Source organism: Diabrotica virgifera, chromosome 3 (assembly GCF_917563875.1).
Source record: "Diabrotica virgifera virgifera chromosome 3, PGI_DIABVI_V3a".
NCBI classification, from domain to species: domain Eukaryota; kingdom Metazoa; phylum Arthropoda; class Insecta; order Coleoptera; family Chrysomelidae; genus Diabrotica; species Diabrotica virgifera.
Genome location: NC_065445.1, coordinates 257,907,336 through 257,933,583, shown reverse-complemented (window position 1 = coordinate 257,933,583; position 26,248 = coordinate 257,907,336). Strand labels below are relative to the sequence as shown.

The 26,248-nt window shown below is 33.3% G+C and overlaps 1 protein-coding gene across 2 annotated transcripts in view; it reads right to left on the bottom strand.

Annotated features, from left to right (window-relative positions):
- Positions 1–1,600: 1,600 nt before the first annotated feature.
- The window catches only part of LOC114329662 (NAD(P) transhydrogenase, mitochondrial), a 95,600-nt gene continuing 70,952 nt past the window's right edge, over positions 1,601–26,248 (bottom strand). For both annotated transcript variants that reach the window (XM_050647346.1, XM_050647347.1), the window contains exons 11-19: positions 25,136–25,224; positions 24,396–24,594; positions 19,912–20,078; positions 15,985–16,122; positions 15,651–15,871; positions 14,607–14,758; positions 14,233–14,497; positions 12,628–12,870; positions 1,601–3,344 (exon numbers count right to left, since the gene is read on the bottom strand). In XM_050647346.1, the coding sequence (XP_050503303.1) occupies positions 3,235–3,344; positions 12,628–12,870; positions 14,233–14,497; positions 14,607–14,758; positions 15,651–15,871; positions 15,985–16,122; positions 19,912–20,078; positions 24,396–24,594; positions 25,136–25,224 (1,584 nt within the window). In that variant the 3' untranslated portion in view covers positions 1,601–3,234. The remainder of the gene's footprint in view (positions 3,345–12,627; positions 12,871–14,232; positions 14,498–14,606; positions 14,759–15,650; positions 15,872–15,984; positions 16,123–19,911; positions 20,079–24,395; positions 24,595–25,135; positions 25,225–26,248) is intronic.

Below are 26,248 nucleotides of genomic sequence, written 5' to 3'. Positions count from 1 at the left end.
GAAGTATTTGCTTTTACTTCCTCGTATTTAAGTATTTACTTAATAGTCATTAAATAAAGCATTAAAGAAATGGCTTTATTCAATTACTAGGTTACTAGTAAGTAAATACTTGTAAATAAAAGCAAATATTTCTTTTTATTCAATATTTGTGACATTTGCATGTGATTATTGAACTGTGTGTGGCCTAATTTTGGGCTGAAAAACTGAAATGTATTACATTTTTACAAAATTTTGGAATATGTTTAATTCGTAGACCAATTTTAACAGTTGTTTTCAATACAGATTTCAATCCTCTACAAATAGTTTCTAATGTCTTTTGATGTAAAATAATTAGGGAAGCTGGAATTCAACAGTTTAGAATTTTACATTCGAGTTTCCTATGGCCCGTTTTCCAATTCACAACCCGGTACCTATTCCTAGTTTACTTTATATTTTTTATTTGTAATTTTGGTGTTGTTTCCCGTAAAAACTTATTTTGAATTATTCATGAAAGTTGTAGATCGTACCTATTGTAGGAGTTTAAAAAAGAATATATATTTATAAGGTAGGTTAAAACGTTATATTAAAAGTTCATTAAGTATTAACATAATAATAATAATATTGATGACATTTTAGAATGCCAGGTACAGGCTGTAGTGTGGCCAAATTTATTAGGTACCTATTATTTAAATTTTTACAATAAATTATACAAGTAATTCTAATTCACATAATCCTAGCTGACCTCTAAGGATAGTATGTATTCAATAGTTAATCCAGTATTAATGGAAAATCATCGACAAATGTTCAGTGTAAAATGGAGATTGAAGTCCTAGATTTCCGTAAATATTACTTGGATAAATATCAACAGTTTTCCATAATTAGGTATTATAATCCACTAAACATCTTTATTTCTTAACTATCTTGACTATTTTCCATACATAAAGACATAAAAATATCGATTAAGAGGAAGTAAGTACCAAAATGCAAAATTTTGACGCAAGTCAAAATTCTCAATGTTTTAATTGTATTCATTTTTTTCGAATCCTGAAAAAACTAATAAATATTTTTGAAAATTTTAAACACAGAATGAAAGACTACATTATTACCGAGAGCAGAAAGTCCCTGAAAACTTCTATAATGTTTATTTTAATAAGTTATGGGGCTGAAAATAGAAGAGAAGTGTGATATTTAATTTCAAATATTTCATTCAAAAGAAACTGCTTGTTTATTTTAAGGGGCTTTCCGCCCTCGGTAATAATGTAATCTTTCATTCTGCGTTTAAATTTTTCTAAGATACTTATTAGTTTTCTCAGGATTCGAAAAAAATCATATTACGATTCAAATGACAGTTACTCTCGTGACGTAATCGCACTCTTAATGTTCATTAGTTAGTCGATCTAGGCAACCGTAGTAATGTCTAAGAACCGTGGTTTAGATATTCTCCATTTATTTTTATTTCCTTTGTTAGCCAATCCCAATTCTTAAAAGGATGTTCTAGCACCGTATTAAAAAGGTTAGGTGACATTGGGTCTCCTTGTCTAACCCCCTGCTCTAGCGGGGGGTAAACAAGCTTATTCTTATATACTTAATTTTTTTATTTCTAAATAGAAAAATAATTAAATTTTATACTAAAATCTTTATTGCTCTAAAATGTAGAAATAAAATATTCACAAAAAATCATTATTAAAATAATTTAAAATGATGAAATTACAATGAAAGAATTGAATGACATGCAATTTATACTAAAAGTAACATAAAAATACTTATTGCTCGAAACATCGCAAAAAAACAAATAAAATGCAAATTAAAAACAAAAAGCTGTGAAAAAATACTTTTGGTTCCTGAGAAATAAACTAATATCAGACATGATGTGATAGCGACACTCAGACTATTCTTCTCCATTATTATTTGAAGTACACAAAGTTTTTTCACATTTATTTACAAATATATGGACATTTATTTCAAAAAAGTCTAAAAAATATCACTTTTTTCTCGATCTTAGTAAAAGGTAACATTAAACAGCTTTTAAATATGTTATCGACAGTAGAACCATTTGACAATGTGTTAAGAATTGTTCGGTAACACCAGAAGTATGAATGATGATCATTCTTCTAATAAATGCAGTACACTTTAATTTTGATACAAAAATTATCAATAGTAAAACAAGATGGCGCTCGTAAACATACCATATTAGCGTCATGCGGAGATTGAACATTGTAGTCGTAAATTCATTCAAAGATACAGACCTATCTTTGTCTATATAAAATTATATTCAAATTTTACAATGATTAAAATACGATACAGGGTGAACACGCAACACATTAGATTACTTATATACAGTAATATATCATAGATTTCATTCTAAAGGATAGACGATAGAGGTTGACACAAACCTTCAAATTTTAAAACATGTGTCAATTGCCAAATTTTGTAATATTAAGGTGATACAGTAGCGATCAACAGGTAGCCAAAACACGTTCCAAGATTGCGGCTGTAATTTTGAATATTTTTTCGAGATATTTGGCACACGTATTCGTAATATAATAAATAATGGCGGTACAGAGCCCAATTTGAAAAATATATTAATATGTAGAAATTACTCCGTAATTAAATACAATATTAAAAAACGAGCCTGTACCGCCATTAAGAAGAACAAAAAAATACACTTTCTTCAAATAAAATTTTTTATCCGATGCCTAGATTTTGTGTCATTTTGGAACTACTAATGAAATAAAAAATTTTAGTAGTTCCAAAATGACACAAAATCTAGGCATCGGATAAAAAAATTTATTTGAAGAAAGTGTATTTTTGTGTTCTGCTTAATGGCGGTACAGGCTCGTTTTTTTAATATTGTAATTAATTACAGAGTAATTTCCACATATTAATATATTTTTCAAATTGGGCTCTGTACCACCATTCTTTATTATATTACGAATACGTGTGCCAAATATCTCGAAAAAATATTCAAAATTACAGCCGCAATCTTGGAACGCGTTTTCGCTACCTGTTAATCGCTACTGTTTCCTCTTAAGTAAGGTCTTCCTTTTATTATTTTCAGTATTATTTTCGATAAGATGACTGTCCATACACTTTTATCTTTCGGAAAAATTGCAAATACATATTTATGATCTAAATATTTTTGGCACAAGGTTCCGCAGCGTCATTAAAGTTTGGCATTCACCCTGCTATAATACTGTTCAATGTTCCAATGAAGTTATGTACAAAAATTAATGCCTAAAAATTAAAACTATTAACCTATTCTGCTGTAACTTTGGCTAATAACTGATCACATGTCTTCTTAGCGTCACCGAGCAGCATAGAAGTGTTTGGTTTGTAGAACACTGGGTTATCGACAGCGGCATAACCTGAAATTAAAAAAGAAAAAAAAGATAAATCAGTTCAATATATTTTCTTGATATAAGAATTATTAAAAATAGTGTATCTACTGTTTTGTAAACATTATAAACAATGCGTTACCTTACAACGGCGGTAACCTTGTCGATTCAGTAAAGTATTTAAAGTGGTCACGACCTGACATTGAATTAAATATATTTAAGCAGGCCGGAGAAATAGAAATAATAATATTGTCGTAATTATTCTAAGATCCAGGCTGACGTATGCCAGTTTGATTCACTTGATCTTCCACTTCTGTTTCGAGCTTTTCGTAGCTAGATAGTGTGATGCCTAAATATTTAAACTCCATCACTTATTCTATTATCTGACCCTCCAGCTCTAATTTACTTCTTATTGGATTTGCTGTTAAAATCATGCATTTTGTCTTTTTTGGGGAAATTGACATGTTAAATTTTCTGGCGGTTATATTAAATTAATGAATCCAACGATCTGTCAAACTATTCCAATATGTCTGGCGGCTGGCATGCAATACATAGGGCTTTTCATTCACAGTCATTTGTTTGGAGCTTCTGTCATGTGTCACATACTATTAATATATCTACGTCACACGTTATTGGTGTTACCAAAGACGTATTACGTAGATATATTAATATTATGTGACACATGACAGAAGCTCGAAACAAATGACAATCGATGGAAAGTCCTATGGAAGGCATATGATAGTATAGTGTTATTTTAGTATTTTAAAGTAATTTTCGTATTTTATGTCCATGTAAGTATTGCTAAATACTTCTGTGACATAGTAAAAAATATTGCTTACGTCAATAAACTTTAATAAGTAGTTAAAAATTTTTAACTAAGTAACTTGGAAGATTGAAGAAAGCTAGGTTAACAAATTTTATGTTTTATAAGTTTAATAAAAAATAATATTGAGCATCCCTAAAATAGATTTTAGGTAAAATCATCGGGGTAATATATATTTTATTATTTTAGGTACCTAGTAATACCACATTGTATCTTAAATTTGAAATTTTAATTTAAATAAAGTATCCAATAAAATCGCTTGTGTGCAGTGGTGCCAGAGAAATTTTTGTAAATGCACCGGAATGACTGGAATAGTGACACAAAGTACTAAACCAACACATTTTCTACAAAAACTTAAAAAACGTCGTTTAATTATTTGAAGCAAATTTCTTATGTCACAAAGGTCACTTTTAGGTTTTTACTTTAGGAGACTTTAGCATCAAAAGTTTGGTTGTTAATTGTATCAAACTGGTACAATTGTAACAACTCTGGCAACGCTGAACTGCCTGCCATATGTCCTGTCATAAGTCCTGTCATTAAAAATCACGTGGTTTGGGTTGCCTAATTGGTGCAGGGTGCAGCATACGTTATAATCATCTTGTCTTTGAGAGATTAGTATTGCATCTTCTGCATAGCAGATTATTTGTTTAAAGTTTTTCTCCCAATTGGTATCTTTTTTTAATTCTTATATGCCTTATCACATTGTGAGCTTCAATCGAGTCAGTTAGTTCATCTTTTACTTTTATTGTGTTGTTCTGGTAGATGTTTTCGATCGTTTTAATTATTCCTCGAGGTACCTCCCTTGAGTGTAACAAATTGACAACGTCCTTTAAATTGACCATGTCAAATGCCTTCTTAAGGTCCACGAAACAAATATGCCGGTTTATTGTATTCTAATAATTTCTCTTGACCTTGTCGCATTATAAATATGGCGTGGAGCATGATCTTCCCGACCTAAAACCTTGTTGTTCTTCTGCTAATATTATAATTTCATTTAGTTTGTTTGTTATCGCTTTGGTTGTTAATTTTAATGTTGTGTTTAATAAGTTAATCCCTCTGTAATTCTCCGGGTCCGATTTGTCTTCTTTTTTGAAGAGAGGTATTAGAATGCTTGATCTCCATTCTCGTGGTATTCTGTTTTGTTCTATTATTTTTTATATTAGTTTTAATAGTTGCTTAGTCAGATCTGGTCGTACGTACTTTAAGAGTTCGTTCGATATTCTGTCCTCTCCTGGTGATTTTCTATTTAAATTTACTTAATGCTGCCTTTACCTCTCCCTTCTCGATGTTTATTTCTTCGTTTGTCGTAACTTCAGGTGTTATTGGTTCATTATCGTCATCTTCTCAAATAGAGATCGGAAGTAGTGTGGCCATGTTTCCTTCTGAATGTGTTGTGTTTTTATTAATTCGTTCATCTGTTTTCTTTGCCCCCTGATCATTCTCCGTACTTCTTTTTGTGTTCCGTAGAAGTCGTGTTCCATCTGTTTTGAGAAGCTCTACCAGTAGTCCATTCTTTAACGGTTTTTGCTCTAAATTTTAAAGAACCGCTTGGATTGACATGAAATTTGACATACGTATAGCTTACATGTCAAAGAAAAAAAGTGATATTGTGCCGATGTGTGCTTTTGCCCTGGGGGTGACTTTCACCCCCGCTTGGGGGTGAAAAAATATATGTCTAAAATAAGTCCGGAAATGGGTAAACTGACTAATTTTAAGTAACTTTTGTTCTATAGAGCTTTTTCGCCAAGTCAACATTTTTCGAGTTATTTGCGAGTGAATATGTTCATTTTTCAACAAAATAACCACATTTTTAGACGGTTTTTCGCAAATAACTCAAAAAGTAAGTATTTTGTCGAAAAAAACGTTCCTAGCAAAAATATAGCCCATAAAAAAGTAAAAAAAAAAATGATGTACGCGTTAGGTCTCTGGATCTCGTAGAACCAGAGTTATAGCCAATGAAAAATATATTCATATTCACCAAATTTCAAATAGAATATTTCGACGTGAAATATCCAAAAAATTAAGCACTGTTTGGGGAAAACCCATATAACTTTTTTAAAGTGTTTAAAAAAGCTTTATTTCTGTTTTTACAAAAAGTTTCTAGCATTAAATTTAAGCAAGTTACGTTCAAAATAAAAATGGTCCCTTTTGTTTTTGCAAAAAAAAAATCGAGAAGACCACCCCCTAATTAGCAACTTAAATGAAATTAATCGTTACCGCTCCACAAATTATTTTACTTATGTTGTGTTTATATGATCTGTAAATTTCATCGATTCAAAGTGCTTATTTTTGAAAAAATTTGGTTTCAAAGTAAAATTTTTAAAAATTTAAATTTTGAAAAAAATGTTTTTTTTTCAAAATAACTTAAAAATTGTTAGAGATACCAAAAATCTCGAAAAATAAAAAAGTCAGGTTTACTTTTCTGAATATCATGTATTTCTTTGTTTTTCTGTTAGACAAAAATTGATTAAGATTTGGTGTTTCTAAATTTGCATACATTCGTGATCAGTGACTCGTTCAACCCCTTTTAACTACAGCCCTTTCAATAATAAGGACTTTGAACCGATGAAACTTACAGATCATATAAACAATATATACACGAGTCAAGAAACTTGTGAAGTCGTAACAATTAAGTTCATTTAAGATACTAATTAGGGGGTGATTTTCTCGATTTTTTTACCAAAACCAAAAGGGACTAACTTTATTTTGAGTGTAACTTGTTTAATTTTGATGCTAGAATTTTTTTTTATAAAACAAAATGAAGCTTTTTTTTAAACTTTAAATAAGTTGAAATGAGTTTTCCCCGAAATGTGCTTTATTTTTGGTTATTTCACGTTAAAGTATTGCATTTGGAATTTGACGAATATGAACCTATTTTTCATTAGCTATGACTCTGCTTCTACTAGGTGTAGAGACGTGATATATACACCATTTTTTAAAATTTTTTACAGGCTATATTTTTGATAAGAACATTTTTTCGACAAAATACTTACTATTTGAGTTATTTGCGAAAAACTTTCTAAAAGCGTGGTTATTTTGTTGAAAAAATGAACATATTCACTGCCAAATAACTCGAAAAGTATTGACTTAGTGAAAAAACTCTATATAACAAAAGTTACTTAAAATTAGTCAGCTTATCCATTTCCGGACTTACTTTGGACGAATATTTTTTCACCCCCAAGAGGGGGTGAAAACCACCCTCGGGGTAAAACCACATATCGGCACAATATCACTTTTTTTCTTTGACTTGTTAGCTATGTGTTTGCCAAATTTCATGTCAATCCAAGCGGTTCTTTAAAATTTAGAGGTTTTGCAATATTTTACCATTAAAGAACGGACTACAGTGTTTCTTTTTTATTTGTTTGACTAACAGCCCAGTAAATGAATGGGAAATTCGGCGATACCGTGTAATTTTCAGGGGCAACCCGAATTGCATGAAAATTTGGATTTAGGTTCTACTTACCCTCCACTTCAAAGTTGAAATTGTGCCGTTGGTTGCTTTTACTTGGGGGGTGACAGTCACCCCTTCTCGGGGGTGAAAAACATACGTTCAAGATAAGACCGGAAATGGATAAATTGACTGATTTTAAGCAACTTTTGTTCTATAGAGTTCTTTACGTAAGTCAATACTTTTCGAGTTATTTGCCATTGAAAATGTTGATTTTTCGACAAAAAAACTACGTTTTCAGACGGTTTTTCGCAAATAACTCAAAAAGTAAATATTTTATCGAAAAAATATCCTTAGCAAAAGTGTAGCTTATACACTTCGGTTATCACCGAAAAATTAGGCACTTTTCGGGAAAAATCCATTTAAACTTTTTTAAAGTGTTTATAAAAAGCTTTGTTTTAATTGTTAACAAACGTTTTAGCATTAAATAAGCAAGTTACGCTCAAAATAAAGATGGCCCTCTTTTTTTTGTAAAAAATCATGAAAATCTTGCCGTGTTTAGCTCCCCAAATGAAATCAATCGCTACCGCTTTACAAACAATTGACTTACCTATTTTTTATATGATCTGTCAGTCTCACCGGTTTAAAGTGTTTATTTTTGAAAGGGTTATAATTGAGAAAGCTTGAATGGGTCACTAATCACGAGTGTATGCAAATTTTGAACAGCCATATCTTAACCAATTTTTGTCTTACGGAGAAACAAAATGAAACTAGCATATTTATAATAGCAAAATCTACATTTTTTTACTCTTTAAGATTTTCTTATCACTAATACTTTCATGAATGAAATTTTTCAAAAATTTTTAGAAATTTTTTTTGCTATAAAACCAAATGTTTTCAAAAATAAGCACTTCAAACCAATCAAACTTACAGATCACATAAACAATACACATACAGTTAAAATAGATGGTAAAGCCAAAAGATTAATTTCATTTAGGGTGCTAAATAGAGGGAGGTTTTCACGATTTTTTTTTACCAAAAAAAAGGGGCCAACTTTTTTTTCAGTGTAACTCGTTTATTTTTGATGCTGTAAACTTTTGTAAAAAACGAATACAGTGGAACCTCGATTATCCGTCAGGGCACCGGACCCAGGGTATGACGGATAATCGAAAAGATGGTTAACAGAACATTAACAAAACTTAATTGATAAACGACTAAGTGACACAATCAATGTTCGAATTTGAATAAAATTTAATTATGGTGACACACAGATATTGACTGTAATAATTATTGTGCTGTGCATTTTTATTTTCAGCTTGCCATTCTAAAAATAGAATTTTAAAAGCAGGGTATCATTAATTTATCACCTATTTAAATTGAAATTTAATCCAGAGTTCTGAATAAGAACAAAAATTATTTACATAAAAAAATGCGGTGGTGGCATAACTGCACGTGTACATTTCAAGGAATTTCGTTTGGCTTATCGCAATGTTCAAACAAAATGAATTGATGACTAAATTTTTACTTATGTAGTCAATATTACTTATGTAGGTATGGACCCTGACGGTTAACATAGGTGACGGTTAACAGAGGTGACGGTTAACAGAGGTGACGGTTAACAGAGGTGACGGTTAATAGAGAGACGGATAATCGAGGTTCCACTGTAATAAGCTTTTTTTCGATACTTTAAAGATGTTAATAAGTTTTCCCGAAAAACGCTTCTTTCTTCGGTGATTTCGCCTTGAATTATTCGATTTGGAATTAGACGAATAAGAACGTATTTTTCATGAGCTACAACTTTGCTTCTACTCAATTTGTAGACTTTACTGGTACACCATTTTTTTCGTTTTTTTTATAGGCTACACTTTTGCTAAAAATATTTTTTTCGATAAAATATTTACTTTTTGAGTTATTTGGAAAAAAGGGTCTGAAAACGTAGTTTTTTTTTTGTCGAAAAGTCAACATTTTAAATCGCGAGTAACTCGAAAAGTATTGACTTACGTAAAAAAGTTTATAGAACAAAAGGTGCTTAAAATAAGTCAATTTATCCATTTCCGGCCTTATTTTAAACACGCGTTTTTCACCCCCGAGAAGGGGTAAATGTCACCCCCCAAGTAAAAGCAACCAACGGCACAAATTCAACTTTGAAGTGGAGGGTAAGTACAACCTAAATCCAAATTTTCATGCAATTCGGAGTTGCCCCTGGAAATTACACTCCAAAACGGTCATTTATTGGGCTATAAAGTATTCGTTTCGTTTTTGATTCGTTTGCAGTGGTTGTATGTATGTTATGTTGCGTTTGTTTTGTTCTGTATTGCAAAAAGGATTTCTTCTTTTCTTCACATCCTCACTAAACCATGGGGCTTTCTTTTTTGATAAATTTGTTAGTATTCGTTACTTTTTTTCTAGTGATTTTGAAGCGGCAAACATCTTTAAGTCCCTCTTTTTATCACAGGATCTGCAAATGTATTCGCCAGCAGGACATCTTGATCGACCAGTTTCGCCGATATGTATATGACTAAAATAACAGCAGACGGAATATACAGCACAAGAAAAGTTAGTTGAAATTAGTGTTGCCCAAATGCAAGACCAAGACGAGACTTGGAAAGTCTTGGTCTTGGTCTTGCACCAATACACCTGGTCTTGGTCTTGGTATTGCACTCCCAGTCTTGGTCTTGGTCTTGCAGCAAGAGTCTTACAAGTCTCGCAGTTACTCACTAGCATATTGCTATTTATTAAATATTACTTTAGATCTTAGAACAACGTAAACTTATAGGTACATTTTCAGCTTGACTTAAAATAGACATAGTAAAAACCAACCAAATTAATAAATGTCTAAACAACTCACATTGGGTGGGTTTGAACCCACGATCTAAACTATCCCTGCCTATAGTCTAACGTCTAACTAACTGAGCTATCTACCATGTCCCACGGGAGTCAGTCTGTTTCTTAATAAAATTTTGCATTTTGTAGTTGGTGTCCTTCGATAGATTTTTCAAAAATATTGAATGTACTTTTTAATTTTTCGATCTGACATTCATTTCGTGAAATATTCGCTTTTTTGTGAAATTTGTGACTCACCCATTTCCTTACGCCCCGCTCAAATCGTCAGATTTTTTAAATATACACTGTTTTGCATGTACATACTAAACTTAGTACCTTATCTTAATCTGACGATTTCGAGTTTTTCTAAGGATATATATTTTTTCGGGCCTTGCTTAACAAATTCCCCTGTATTAAAAGCCTATATAGGTATGGTAGAGGTACATTTACAGGGTACATCATTTTATTTCAATTTTTTATAAGATATATTTTTGCTTAGAATATTTTTTTCGATAAAATACTTACTTTTTGAGTAATTTGCGCAAGAACCGTCGAAAAACGTGTGTTTTTTTTTTGTTGAAAAATGAACATATTCAGTCGCAAATAACTCGATAAGTATTGACTTGGTTTATTTGTAGATGAATAAAATAGAACAAAAGTTGCTTAGAATTAGTCAGTTTATTCAAACTTGACTTATTTTGAACCTTTGTTTTTTAATCCCCCAAGAAGGGGTGAAACGTGAAACTCATCCCCAGGGCAAAACCACACATGTATCGGCCAGTATCTCTTTTTTGGCGTGTTAGCTATGTGTACGCAAACATGTCAATCCAAAATCCAAGCGCTTCTTTAAAATTTCAAGTTTTTGTAACATTTTACCGTGAAGTGAATGGACTATATTCAGGGTAGCCGGGCATTATCTTATCTAGTGCTTTTTCAGCAAAAATTTTGTTTGGCCTATTGATCTAATATCTAATTGCACACTCTGCAAAAAGTTTATAAGTAGGACGTTTAGTTTTTACGATATGGTATTATTCCCACTAACTGATAAGGAAAAACAATTGACTGGGTGTCGGTATATTAACAGTGGATATGCTATTCCTATTATATTTTTATCAACAAAGGGGACATTATATCTTTAAAAGTTTCAATGCGAAATTCGATATTATTATACTGTCGGCGATGCGTCACACACACAACACAAGAAGATTATTGTATGAAAGGTATTCTCAAAATCTAGTACAATTACTTTCGGAGCGAAGGCGTTGTCTGATATTAGGAAAGAATGAAAATAAATATTTTATTTTTACATTGTAATAATAAACCTCTGAGTGTTCTTATATGGATATTTAATTCGCTATACATATATGTTTATCGTATTGTTCATAATGCGCATAAATCCAATTTTCCAAATTTTTGTTACATATTTTTTTGCGTCTCATTGTCTCTAAGCATATTAGGTCTGGATCCCGCGTATGAAAAAAAAGTTGATTAATAGCAAGCCGAAAATTTGTTAATAGCTTAAGGGTGTCTAGTCGGACAAACTTTGATATATGGGAACACTGGAACAGGGGAAGTTTTAATTGCGGAACAGATTAAAAATTTGGAACGTCAGACCACGAAAACGTCACATGTATTTTGTAAGACAAAACTTCCAATTGATTTGTTACCCTTTCATTAAATTCTCATGCAAAAATCAGACTACTATTTATCACCAAATGGGCATTTTAATGAGTGGAACACGTAGAACATGTCAAATGACAGGAATTATGACAGGTGATAAATATCAGTCTGATTTTTGCATGAGCGTTTAATGAAAGGGTAACAAATCAATTGGAAGTTCTGTCGGACAAAATACATGTAACGTTTTCGTAGTCTGACGTTCCAAATTTTTAACTTGTTCCACAATTAAAACTTTCCTTGTTCCAGTGTTCCCATACATCAAAGTTTGTCCGACTAGACAGCCTTAAGCTATTAACAAATTTTCAGCATGCTATTAATCAATTTTTTTTCATACGCGGGATCCAGACCTATATTCCCGAACTAATATAGTCCATAAAACGACACTCAGTCCTAACTGCAAGACGCAAGAGTCTCGCAGGCTCAGTCTTGTTCTTGCTCAAGTCTTGCACGGTTAGTCTTGGTCTTGCTAAAACGCAAGAACAAGACCAAGACTGCAAGACCAAGACCGATTTTGGGCAACACTAGTTGAAATATACTCAAGTATACATAGTTTTTATTATTAAATTACATACTTAGCTTCAAAGAATCTGTTTACTTACCTACACCTAGTGACCTCTTCATCACAATGACATGTTCTGCATTCCAAACGTTTAATACAGGCATACCAGCGATGGGTGAGTTTGGATCTTCCAAAGCTGCACTGTTAACTGTGTCGTTAGCTCCAATTACTAACACTAGATCAGTTTCTGGGAATTCATCATTGATTTCGTCCATTTCTAGTACATCATCGTATGGAACACCTGCTTCTGCTAAAAGAACATTGAGCTGTCCCGGCATCCTTCCTAAAACAGAAATGAAGACTTTGATTTAACATTTCAAATAATTTACAATGATATATCGAAGTTTGTCTTTATGTTTTATCTGACATTTGTCATATGTTGTATTTCCTGGATTTAGGTAGTTGCTGGCCTGGTCAGACCCATGCTTGCTGATGCCATTTGTCAGTAAAGGATTCAAAATATTCCCTTTCAGTTAAATTTGAAATTTTCGACATTGTGCCATTATTTTTTCAAGTTAAATAAGTTTTAATATGCAAAACAGAAACACAAAATTACGCTTTGTTCAAGCATATTTCCTATCACCTCCCACGCTTCACAAACATGACAATCAAAATAGCCGATTCGAAGCATATATGGCATTTGAAATGTGGGTCTACCATAGAATGTTGCGCATACCATGAAGCGCACCAAGCACAAATAATTCAATAGTAGTAGCAGAACTTAACATAAAAAACGTAAACTCACCACAACTATCAACCAAAATACACTCAGATATTTTGGACATATAACTAGAAGAAGAGAAGGCATGGAACGACTGATAGTTAAAGTCAACGTAGAGGGCAAAAGATCCAGAGGAAGATCTATTTTTTTTTGGGAGGTGGAAATCTGTATCACGAGCCGCCTACCGACTAAACCCACCTCCTATTTCTCCAGCCGACGGGTCTGGAACCGCTCTTAGCGAGCATATCTGACCCATCGACCTTACTCATAGCTCCCCTCTGGCACTCCTAGCGTGCATTCCATGGATTGGTTGGCCGCTCGGCCGTCCGCCCCGTCCACGCCCAGCACAAGACAGACCGGTGAAGCGACCGTCTAGCTCAACCCGTGCGCGGGTAGTCGACCGGGGTGCTCCCAACCCAGGATGGAACTAACCAGAGAATGTCAGTTGGCAGTTATGAGCAACTCCAGTCATTCATACTTTCATCTATGCACGCTTTCGAAGGAAGATCTCTAGCACGATGGTCAGCCCAAAAAACGACATGACTGGTTACTCAATCTCTGAAGCAAAACTACACGCACAGGAGAGAGATAATCGGACAAAAATAGTAAACAAATTACATGACGCTACTACATCCTTACGAAGGGAAAAAGATAGCGAAATATGCAAAACAAAGGTTTTTATACCTAGTTGGAGCAGATGGTTGGTGGCCTTCTTTCTGGCCATAAAAAATGTGTTCAACTGTGCGAATTGGGGAGTAATTACTTCTGGACTACCTACTAAGTTTTCTACTACTAACTTAATCCTGAAAATATTTCGATGTTTTAACTAATTCTTTTCGATAATTTTAAAAGTTAAATATATCAACTACAGAAGGAATAAGTCTTTATGCTTCCTCTTAATCATTTGAAAAATTATTAATTTACCTGCAACAGGATGAATAGCAAATCTAACGTGCTTTCCTGCTTTTTTCAATTTGCTGACCATTTCAGCAATTGGATATTGTGCTTTGGCTACACAAAGTCCATATCCAGGTACAATAATTATATTTCTGGCATTTTTAATAGCTTCTACAGCAGAATCAATGTTGATTTCAGTGTGGGTTCCAGTGATTTCCATTGGTTTGCCAGTACCTGTACTTGATGTGCCATAACCTCCCAAAATAACATTTGCTAGAGATCTGTTCATTGCCTAAAATGCGAAAGTCGAGTAAAATATTAAATTTAAAGTAAACGAAATGAAAGATAAAATAAAAGCACAAAAGAAATGTTAGAAAACTTGCTCAAAAATATATGCTTACTTTACACATAATGTAGGATAAAATAGCACCAGAAGAACCGATGAGTGCACCTACAATGGTCATCAAATTGTTGTTTAACATGAATCCTTCAGCACACAACGCCCAGCCAGAATAACTGTTAAGTACTGTAATAACAACAGGCATATCCGCTCCTAAAACAAACAATAAAAAATATAATAGGCAAGGTACAAATAATCTACAAGGAATTTGTACCAGATTGTTCAGTATCCCTTTAATTTTTCATTTCAAGTGATAGCTATATACAAGCCGAAGGATTTAGAGATGCAAGATCTTATACATATATGCTTGCTACATAATAAGGAGCTAAACGCTCTGGTGTACTTCACCTTAACTTAATAAGCAATTTATTAGAATTTCGAATAGTACTACTACACGTACAATCTGATGCCCACATTGCTGCTGTATTGTGGGCATCCCAAAAGGTTGCTTTTGATCATGAACCATCTAGAAGGTTGATAGGAAAGCATATGGGACTCAATCTTGGGTTCACGCAATCTAAGAAATTGATTAGTGTACAGTCTACAGGATACTAACAACAATGCATTAAAAAAATTCAAAGTTTTATTCACAGTTGTTCTGCATTGCTGCCATTTTCTTCTGTCGCCTTTTTTTGGCAACTATAATTCTTATTTAAGTGAGGTAATTGTTACCTTCCGTTCTTCTTTTAATTGGCTCAGTGTTAACCAACGCTATCTGCTGCATATCTACGTTTAATTTCTCTGCTTCTTGATCAAGCTCTTTAATTGTTTTGAAGCTGAAGTTCAGTTCTATTCTGTTTTCTAAATCATGTACGAAGCCTATCCAATCCGTCGTCTTATTAGATAATGTTGGGTTCTCTTCATTCTATAATTATATTTAATTATTCTTCTATGGCTTACTGTCATTATTATTGAGAATAATCTGATATTATGTCTAGCTTCTCTTGTATTTTAACATAATTTTGTGGAATTTTTCTGGCAATAGGGAAATCTAATAGGTCTGTTATCTTATTCGGAATACAATAAATGATAGAAATTATCTTACCTCCAATAGCAGCAGTTAATGTGAGACCCATAACTGAAGATAAAGCAGCTGTGGTTCCAAGAGCGCTCAAACCTCCAACCATGGTAGGATCGTAGAACAAGTAACCGCCTGCAGCAATATTAGCTAAGAGAAGACCACTATTCAAAGCATGTCGACCAGGTAGCAACAAGGCGTTTGATTTCAAAAGACCTTGTAGTTTTCCGTAAGCCACTAATGAACCGCTAAAAACGTACATAGCAAAAATGTAGAGAATTGGATCAAATAAACGAAAAAGAATAAGTGTTGTACAAGTGTACAACACGATATCTCTATCGACTTATACACATCTTCTTACCTGAATGTAACGCCTCCAATATATGTTCCTAAGAACAAAGCTGTTTTAATGACATTGGCTGCAGGATCGGTGGCAAACGTTGGAAAATCATGGATAAATGTAGCAACACAGGTCAGTACAGCTGCCAAACCAACCAAACTGTAGACAAATAAAATTTTAAAGTAGTAGTATTAAACAAAATCATAAAAACTAGTAGGTAGGTATATAAAGTAAATAAACTTACGTGTATAAAAATCGGTCCACTCAAAAATTTGGTCGATTTAAGTGATTTTTTTATTATATTATAGCCCGATTCTTTAACAGTATCGGTGTAATAATATTGGTGCTAAACAGGTAAATTTTTATTGTATACCGGGTGTACGAATCAAACTGTGTTTTTTTCTCAAAGTTCCCATCACTCTGTGAAATATTCTAGCATACTGAAATTAAAACCCAACTGCAGGTTCAGGTTTTCTTAATATTCTGTTTTTGACTCATTCGTTTATGTAATAGAAAAGTTAGGTACTTTAACAGCTAGACATGTTCTTCATCAATACACGGTGTTTCTAAATAAGTGCGACAAACTTTAAGGGGCAATTCTGCATGAAAAAATAATGACAGTTTGCTTTATAAACGCATGTTTGCAAATGTTTCGTTTCCGAGATACGGGATGTTGAATTTTTTCTTACAAACTGACGATTTATTTACTGCTCTAAAACCAGTTGAGATATGCAAATGAAATTTGGTAGGTTTTAAGAGATAGTTATTGCCGATTTTTTGACATAAAATTAAAAATTTTATATTCACCATTAGCGTGCATACGGATAATATGATCAGCCATACGTAATGACGTAATCGACTATTTTTTTAAATGGGACTAGGGGTCGTGTGCTAGCTCATTTGAAAGGTTATTCAATCCTCTATGCAGTAATATAAACATTAAGATCATTTTTTAGACAGGGTGTCCAAAAAATTTTTTTGAATTATTAATTAAACAACTAATTTAATTTAAAAAAAAATTTTGGACACCCTGTATAAATAATCATGTTAATGTTTATATTACTCAATAGGGAATTGAATAACCTTTCAAATGAGCTAGCACACGACCCCTATTCTCATTAAAAAAATGGTCGATTACGTCATCACGCCCAGATGGATGACGTCATTAGTATGATATAATATGTCAAAAAATCATAATTAAAAAATCGAATTACATTATTTGTTAAAAAACAATTTGTTACAATTAAACATTTTGTTACAATTTTAAATTTTAAAAACATTTTGTTACAATTAAAAACAATATTGAAGAGGCAGCAACAGAAGCTCTAGGAAAACGCAAAGTCATACTGAACAAAAGAAATAACAACAATACACCATGGTTCAGAAAAGAAATAAAAGACAAATGTAAAGAGAAGAGAGACGCCTACATGAAGTATAAAACATCAAACACTCCAGAATCCAGAGACACCTATAGAAGAATACGAAATGAAACAAAGCAATTGGTAAGAAGAACAAAAAATGAACACTGGGAACAGTTTACAAAAAGGATGGAAAGCGACTTCTACGGAACACAAAAACAAATATGGAGATTCATAAGAAACCAACGGAAAGAAATGGCAGAATTGAAGGAATACAATAACATACCAGCAAACGAATGGGAAAGATACTTGACGGAACTGTTTAAAGGAAAGGAAAATCATAATCAAAATAATAACCTACCTGAATTAAGACACGAAATTGAAATCAGTTTTCAGGAAGTAGGGGTAGCCATAAATTCACTCAAAAATAGGAAGTCACCAGGACCAGACGGAATAACCAACGAGCTTCTAAAATACGGAGGAGAAAGTATAACCCTAGAGATGACAAAACTTATACAAAAACTAATATTGCACTGCAAGATACCAGACGCATGGAGAAACAGCATAATGATACCAATGTTCAAAAAAGGAGACAAAGAAGACCCCAACAATTATAGAGGTATAAATCTACTAAACACCGCACTTAAGCTAACCACAAAAGTCCTAACCAACAAAATCAATAAACTAACAACTTTATCAGATGAACAACAAGGATTCAGATCCGGAAGATCCTGCGTAGACGCCGTATTTGTACTGAGACAAATCACAGAAAAGGCCATTGAGTACAATAAACCAGCATATCTATGTTTTATAGACCTGACAAAGGCTTTCGATCGCATCCAAGTCGAAGACGTCTTACATTTACTGTATGGAAGAAACATACCAATCAATATTATACAAACCATCGAAAACATCTACTTTCATAATCGAATACAGGCAAAGATAAATGGAAAACTAACGCAGTTTATACCAGTACAAAGTGGAGTCAGACAAGGTGACTCATTAAGCCCACTGCTCTTTAATATAATAATGGACGAAATAATAGAAGCAGTACGTAAAGGTCGTGGTTACAGAATGGGGAATAAAGAAATCAAAGTATTGTGTTATGCAGACGACGCCGCCGCATTAATCGCCGAGACAGAAGACGATCTCCAAAGATTAACACACATCTTTAATACAACAGCCAAGAAATACAATATGATAATATCAGCAGAAAAAACCAAATGTATGACAACATCTAAATACCCACTACGATGTAAAATCGAAATTGATGGGAAAATAATAAAGCAGGAAGCAAGGTTTAGATATCTGGGAATTGATATAACCAAGTATATTCAAATGGGAAATAAGCCACAATTTTACCTAAAAATGATTTTATTAACGTTTCGACGCCCAAGTCTTGGGCGTCGAAACGTTAATAAAATCATTTTTAGGTAAAATTGTGGCTTATTTCCCATTTGAATATACTTGATTATAAAAATGCCACAAGAAAATAGCTTCAGAACAACATTGATATAACCAGTTACGGAGATGTTGAAGAGGAAGTACGACAACAAAGCTTAAAAGCAAGTAAAGCGGCGGGATCTCTTAATGACACAATCTGGAAGAACAAACACTTAAGACAATACACAAAAGCAAGAATCTATAAAGCAGCAATTAGACCTATATTAACATACACGGCGGAGACAAGGCCTGACACATCTAAAACGAGACGACTACTAGAAACAACAGAGATGAAAATACTCCGACGAATATCAGGGAAAAGTCTGTTGGATAGGGAGAGGAGCGAAAACATAAGAAGATCATGCAATATAGAAGACATAAATGGATGGGTGACAAAACGGAAACAGGAGTGGAACGAACACATTAGTAGAATGGCAGAGGATAGGATAGTACGAATAGCACGAGATAAGTCACCAAATGGACGAAGAAGTATTGGCAGACCAAGAAAAAGGTGGCGCGATAACCTAAACAATTTAGGAGGATAATATTGAAGAAGAAACAGGCTTTAAAGCCTACATACAAGAAGGAAGAAGAAGAAGAAGTATTTTACATTTTTTTTATATTCTGTAAATAAAGCAGTTTAGAGGGGGGGTCAAAATATAGTGAATAGCCCTGTACATTCATTGGGGCCGACCGACCGGCTCTGTCTCGTCATACAGCTGACCGACTATAATAACTTTTATTTATATTCAATTTAGAATGAGTGTACTGATTTTCAGCCTTAGTAAATGGATTTAATTGCCTCCGCAGGTAAGCAACTTTGACAAGCTGTCAGTACCACCTGTTCTACGTTTCGCTTGACCGACCGCAGTATGTTTCTCTACACAATCACAGTAATCAACTGTGAAATAACTAGCTTTAGTAAATTCAGAGAAATTTTTCAGCGCTGCCTGTTGGACTATTACATTTTTTATTCTTATGTACATCTATTTTATTGCGAGCTATGCCGATATCATTTTACATTATTATGCAGTCTCCGTTAATTAGGATTTTTCTCAATGGTTAGTAAAATTAAAGTCGGTGAAGAATCGGTTACACGTTACACCAAACATAAACTAAAAAATAATGGACTAGACCTATAACGTACCTATGGAAAGCTGCAACAAGTTGTGGCAGGTCTGAAATTTGAATTTTCTTGGCTATGAAAGTACCAATACCCCCACCTGCTACCAGGCAGGCGGCCATTTGGGCTAGTACTTCATTGGTTGGTGAAAGTTGACCTAACGTAGCTGCTATCCCTCCAGTAACCCCAATCTAACACAATAAAAATGTATAAGTAATAATAAAAACACTATATTAATAAAAACAAATATTTAAATACAGTGAAAAATCAAGGGAATTCAATGTATGCACATATCGCACCATCAATGCAAGACTATCACAACTCAAAAATTACCATTTTTTGTTTTCTATGAATCTGTAATAGTAATGGGTAGTCTAACATAATGAAAGATTATTATAACTCAAAATTTAATATAAGACATTATTAAACAATATTAATGTTAAGTTATAATACTCTTGCATTATGTTAGACTACCAATTACCATTACAGATTCATAAAAAACAAAAAATGGTAATTTTTGGATTGTGATAGTCTTGCATTGATGGTACGATATGTGTGTTTTATTGATCACAATACAGCATTCGACTGTGGCAGATCGGACAAAATGTGGAAAAAATTGGAGGCAAAGGGTGCTCCAAAACACCTAGTGGCATTGCTAGTCAAGATCTACGTAGAAAAAAGTTTTCTCCAGCTCTCCAGCACATGGAGAACTGTCGGAGACGTTCAGGGTTGGCAACGATGTAAGACAGGGCTGCGTAATAAGCATCGTTCTGTTTGACATAATATGGAGAAGCCATTATGCGCGAAGCAATCTAAGAATGAAAAAGGGACATATCCATTGGCGGCAGAGGAATTAACAACTTAAGTTACGCAGATGATACAACGCTTTTCGTCGAACCCTTGGAAGCATTGACGGAGCTGTTAAAACGAATAGAACGAGTGAGTTTGAAAGTCCATAAACAAATTAAAAACAAAGATTATGATCATAGATAGAAGAAATAACAACCAGCTAGACATTGTCAGAATAAATGACATCGAAGTGATAAATCAATTTTTGTATCTGGACACCCTTATAACCAATTCCTAAATACATGGTGCACTTAAGAAATAAAAAGAAAAAAAAATGTATAAACATTCTCAATTTCTTTGCAACACGAAAATGCAGCAGCTGCATAATACTCTGGTTAAATCGGAGAGTGCAGGAAGAGTCTATACCGGTTTCGGAGGTCTTTTCCCCTCATCAGTAGTCCCATATCCTCTTCTCTCCGATTTCTTCACGTATCATACTTTGGGCCTTTCCGAATTGCAAAGAAAGAAATGTCACGGATGAACTAGAGCCATCTACCGAAAAACAAAGTAAGTTATCAATCGAAGTAGCACAGAAAACGACAATAAATATCGTTCCCATACCACCAGATTGACAACAGGTGGAATACTTTCTTTGGTTACACCTCCTGAGATTTTCAAAATTTATAAATCATACAGGATGCCGAGGAAATTAAGATGAGAGAATTTTAAATAATTCACAACTCATCTGCTCAGCGTGGTAAAAGTTCCAACAAGAAAGATTCCTTAATACTCCTACAAAAGAGTAAATGAATTAAAAATGTATAAACATTCTCAATTTCTTTGCAACACGAAAATGGAACAGCTGCATAACACTCTGGTTAAATCGGAGAGTGCAGAAAGAGCCTATACCGGTTTCGGAGGTCTTTTCCCCCTCATCAGTAGTCCCATATCCATATATGAGAGGGAAAAGACCTTCGAAACCGTTATAGACTCTTCCTGCACTCTCCGATTTAACCAGAGTATTATGCAGCTGCTGCATTTTCGTGTTGCAAAGAAATTGATAATGTTTATACATTTTTAATTCATTTACTCTTTTGTAGGAGTATTAAGGAATATTTCTTGTTGGAACTTTTACCACGCTGAGTAGATGAGTTGTGAATTATTTAAAATCCTCTCTTCTTAATTTCCACGGAATCCTGTATGATTTATAAATTTTGAAAATCTCAGGAGGTGTAACCAAATAAAGTATTCCACCTGTTGTCAATCTGGTGGTATGGGAACGATATTTATTGTCGTTTTCTGTGCTACTTCGATTGATAACTTACTTTGAAATAAAAAGAAGGTTAGTCATCATGGTCAATGAAGCTATGACAAAGCTCACCTAAGTATGGAAAAGCCACAACATCACCATGGATACAAAGACAAGGCTTTTAAAAACAATGATCGTCTCCATTTGTCTATATGGATCTGAATGCTGTTCTTTGAAAGAAGTTGATACAAGCACTATAGACGCGTTTGAAAAGTTTTGCTGGCGAAGAATGTTGCGAATAACCTGGACCGCAAGAAGAACCACCGAGTCTATTCTTAACAGACTTCGAAATCGAAACATTGTGACCGAAAAAATCACCGCTACTTTGGTCACGTGGTGCGTAGAGATGGTCAGAAGAAGCTGACATTGCAGGGGATGATACAAGGAGCGAGAGCCTGAGGAAGATGACCAACAAGGTATGTGTACCACATTAAAAAAAAGATCGGAGCTTCACAAAATCTTTGCTTTCGAGCTGCAAGGGATAGAGAAATATGGAAACAGTTGAACAGAAATCACTGAAAATTCAAGTTAAATTTAAGGTGGTACTATGTCCGAATCGGACAACTGACTAGTAGTATAGGAAACATATGAAACATGGAATAGGATATATATGAGGTCGAAAGTCGCAAAATGGACATAAGTCCGGTTTTATTTTTTTTTTCTGTAAAATTATTTCTCCCTAACTATAATGAAAATTAAGAAGAAACCCTAGGGAGATTAATCACAAATAAGTGGCTGATTTTTGGTATAGGTTTCATTTAAGGGCAATTGTCCATTTTTTAATTACAGGGTGTTACATTTTAAAAAACCCCTTTTTATACCATCTGAACCGCCTATGCTGGAGTAAAAAAACTTTCAGCGATTATCCATGTACTGGTATTATTTACAAATTTCTATAATGCACCCCCATTTTTTTCCGGAACGAACCCAAAAAAAGAAGAATTAATAAAGAAGGTGATTTTCTTGGAATCCTTCTCACACCATGGCCTTTATTATATATCATTATATATATATATATATATATATATATATATATATATATATATATATATATATATATATATATATATATATAAAATCAAACAGATGAAATAGAGAATGTGGAAAAATCAAATAAATAAATGAATAATAAAAAAATAAAATAAAAAAATCAAATAATCAAATGAAAAATAAATATATATATATTATACATCATGGCTTCATATATCATTTTGTGCAAGTTCTTATTACCCATACATGGACACCAAAATCGATTTCTTAATGCAACCCCTGTAGCCAAAAAAAAAATAAATAAAGGGGGGTTGAAAAAAATTTTTTTTTTGCTTTTTGACCCATATGGACATACGCTGCATCAATAAGGTTTTTCATAAATATTTATGATTATTGCAACATCAATGCGGAAACTACCCCTATTCTTGAAAATAAACTGCAGAAACTACCCCCTATCCCTTGGAGAGCATGTTTTGACGATTTTCTCATTACCTGTGCATTTTTTTTTAAACAAAACTTATACAGAATTAAAGACCACTATTTTCTCTACAAATAAGGTCCTATGCATTTTTTTCGTATAAGCAACCGTTACGGCACAGTGGCGCCGTAAACCTCAGAAATGCTTTGGCGGGCTCCAGTTTTTTTTGTCACCTAATTATTTTATGGATAACGTACTTAGGGAAAATAAAAGAACACACTGTCTGCTACACATTATAATCTATGCATATTTTATTTTCTTTGCACCCTAAAGCCACAGTGGTGGCCCAAAATAAATTTTTGATTATTTTTTTATTAATTCTCCTTTTTTTTTGGGAGGTTCCGGGGAAATATGGGGGTGCATTATACAAATTTGTAAATAACACTAGTACATAGATAATCGCTGAAACTTTTTTTACTCTAGCATAGGCGGTTCAGATGGTATAAAAAGGGGTTTTTTTAAAATGTAACACCCTGTAATTAAAAAAATTGCAATCGCCCTTAAATGAAACCTATTCCAAAAAATCAGCCACTTATTTGTGATTAATTGCCGCAGGGTCTCTTCTTAATTTTCATTACAGGTAGTGAAAAATATTTTTTTTAAAAACAACTTTTTTTAAAATTTGTCAACTTAGGGGCGCCACCCCCGCTAAACGGTGGGTGATAGACATATGCTGTGGGGAAATAATTAGTAGGAAATATAGTCCTCTTTACTATTAAGTAATTTTTTTGCAAAACGTACAGGAAGGGCTACGTTTTGCAAAAACCACAAATTACCCCCTTTAAAGGGACGAAATTTTTTAAGAAAAAGTTAGTCTCGCAATAAACACTCCTTGATATACCAGAAAAAAAATAAAACCGGACTTGTGTTCATTTTTGCGAGGTTCAACTCTGTTTCCTACACTATAGGAAGAAGAAATATAGTAAAAAAGTGAATACTTACTATTCCTAAATTATTTCCTAATCTTGAAGTTGCCTGCGAGCTTAGACCAGCTAAAGCTCCAACACAACAAAGCGAAGCTGCTAGATAAGCAGCTTGATGAATCTCCGCTAATCCATTCATGGAGGCCCAGCCATAGGCACCCAAGAAACCAACTGCGGGGATGGCGTACAACGAGTTATATTCCTTCGGATCTCCCGGCCTGAAAACGTGAACTAATGAGTCCTTTAAGTAATACAACAAAGTTACAATCACACACAAAAATCTTACTACAGTTCATGAACGTAAAAATCAACTATTACCCCCGATTTCGGTGAACCTCCATCGACTTGCATGAAAATTGGTGAGTTAGTGAGTGTTGGTTAGAGGATACCTCAAGAAATAAAAGTGACATGGTGCCAACTTGCGCTTTTACTCTGGGGTGGATGCCACTCCTTCTGGGGGTGGCGCCTCGGGGGTATTTACCCCCAAGAAAGGTTAAAGGGCAAGTTTACACCATGTCACTTTTGTTTCTTGAGGTATCCTATAACTACTCACCAATTTTCATGAAAATCGATGGAAATCGGAAGTGAAAACCTTCAGTGACTGTACTATCTAGAAAGATTTTCTTTCAATGTGTGACAGTACTACGATAACTTGACAGCATACTTACCATTTAGCGATGCGCTGTTTTCGAGTTAAACTCTGCAGTATCAAATTTGAATTTAATTATAATCGAAAATAAGGGAAACGAAATAATTTACCTTTTAAACATGTCTAACATTCGCTTAGTGACTAAAAATCCTCCGAATACGTTGATGAACGACACAAAAGCTGCTGTTGCTGCCAAAGTCTAAAAAAAAGAAAATACATGTTCATAGACATGTTCAAAAAAAAATTTAGAAAAGTATAAAGGGTGTTTTACGAAGAGCTTATAATCTATATATCGGAAACAACAAAATCGCACGATTTTTAAGAAAATTGGTTTATGGAGATTAAAAGTTATGACGAATTTAAAGAAAATATTTTGACAGACATGGGACTTCCAGGTATACCGGAAGTTAACAGCAACTTTGATATTTTAAATGAAACACCTTGTATATTATTGAATTTTTAGAGTCTGCGTGTAAGATTCTAGACAAAATTTATATCAGGTAGTATAGATCAAAAATTTATATTTTTTGAGTTAACTTTTTTCATAAATTTTGGCAAATAGAGACAAACTTTTTAAACCACAGTAAGTCATTAGTTTTAAATGAAACACCCTATATTTTATAATTTCTAATTTTCAATTTCAATTACCTTTCAAATAGTTTTAGGGTTCCCTATCCGCTGTGAGCTCGTAGGTAGAGGGGATACTTAAAAGTTCGTGAGCGCCAGTAGTGGCAAGTCAGTGAACTTCGGATGGAAATTTGACATACATGTGAAAGTGAATAAATTTAAAATATTTACATTAAAAACATAAATATATAGGAAAAATTATTAGTTGGCCAAACCTGTGGCATATATTTTTACCTTAAATACGTTTCAAATACTAAAATTTTGTTTTTTAATATTTTAAGATATAATTAATCTAGTGCCATATACACGATAAGTGTGAAACTGTTTTAAGCAGAAAAGAAGGAAACTAATATTCGCAGTCAATATAACGTCAAAATGATAAGCGAAATCTTAAAAAAAAATAATCATAATCAATAATAAATTCTGGACTTACTGATATTAATCATCGATTACAATCTAATTACTTCTTTGCATTGTAAATATTACACGGTAAGAATTGAAGAATGAGTTTAAAACAATTATTTACTATTATTCGCAATACTTTTCTCATTAGCTTTCCAACCGAAATTGCACTAGTAATCCGCTACGTAGCGATA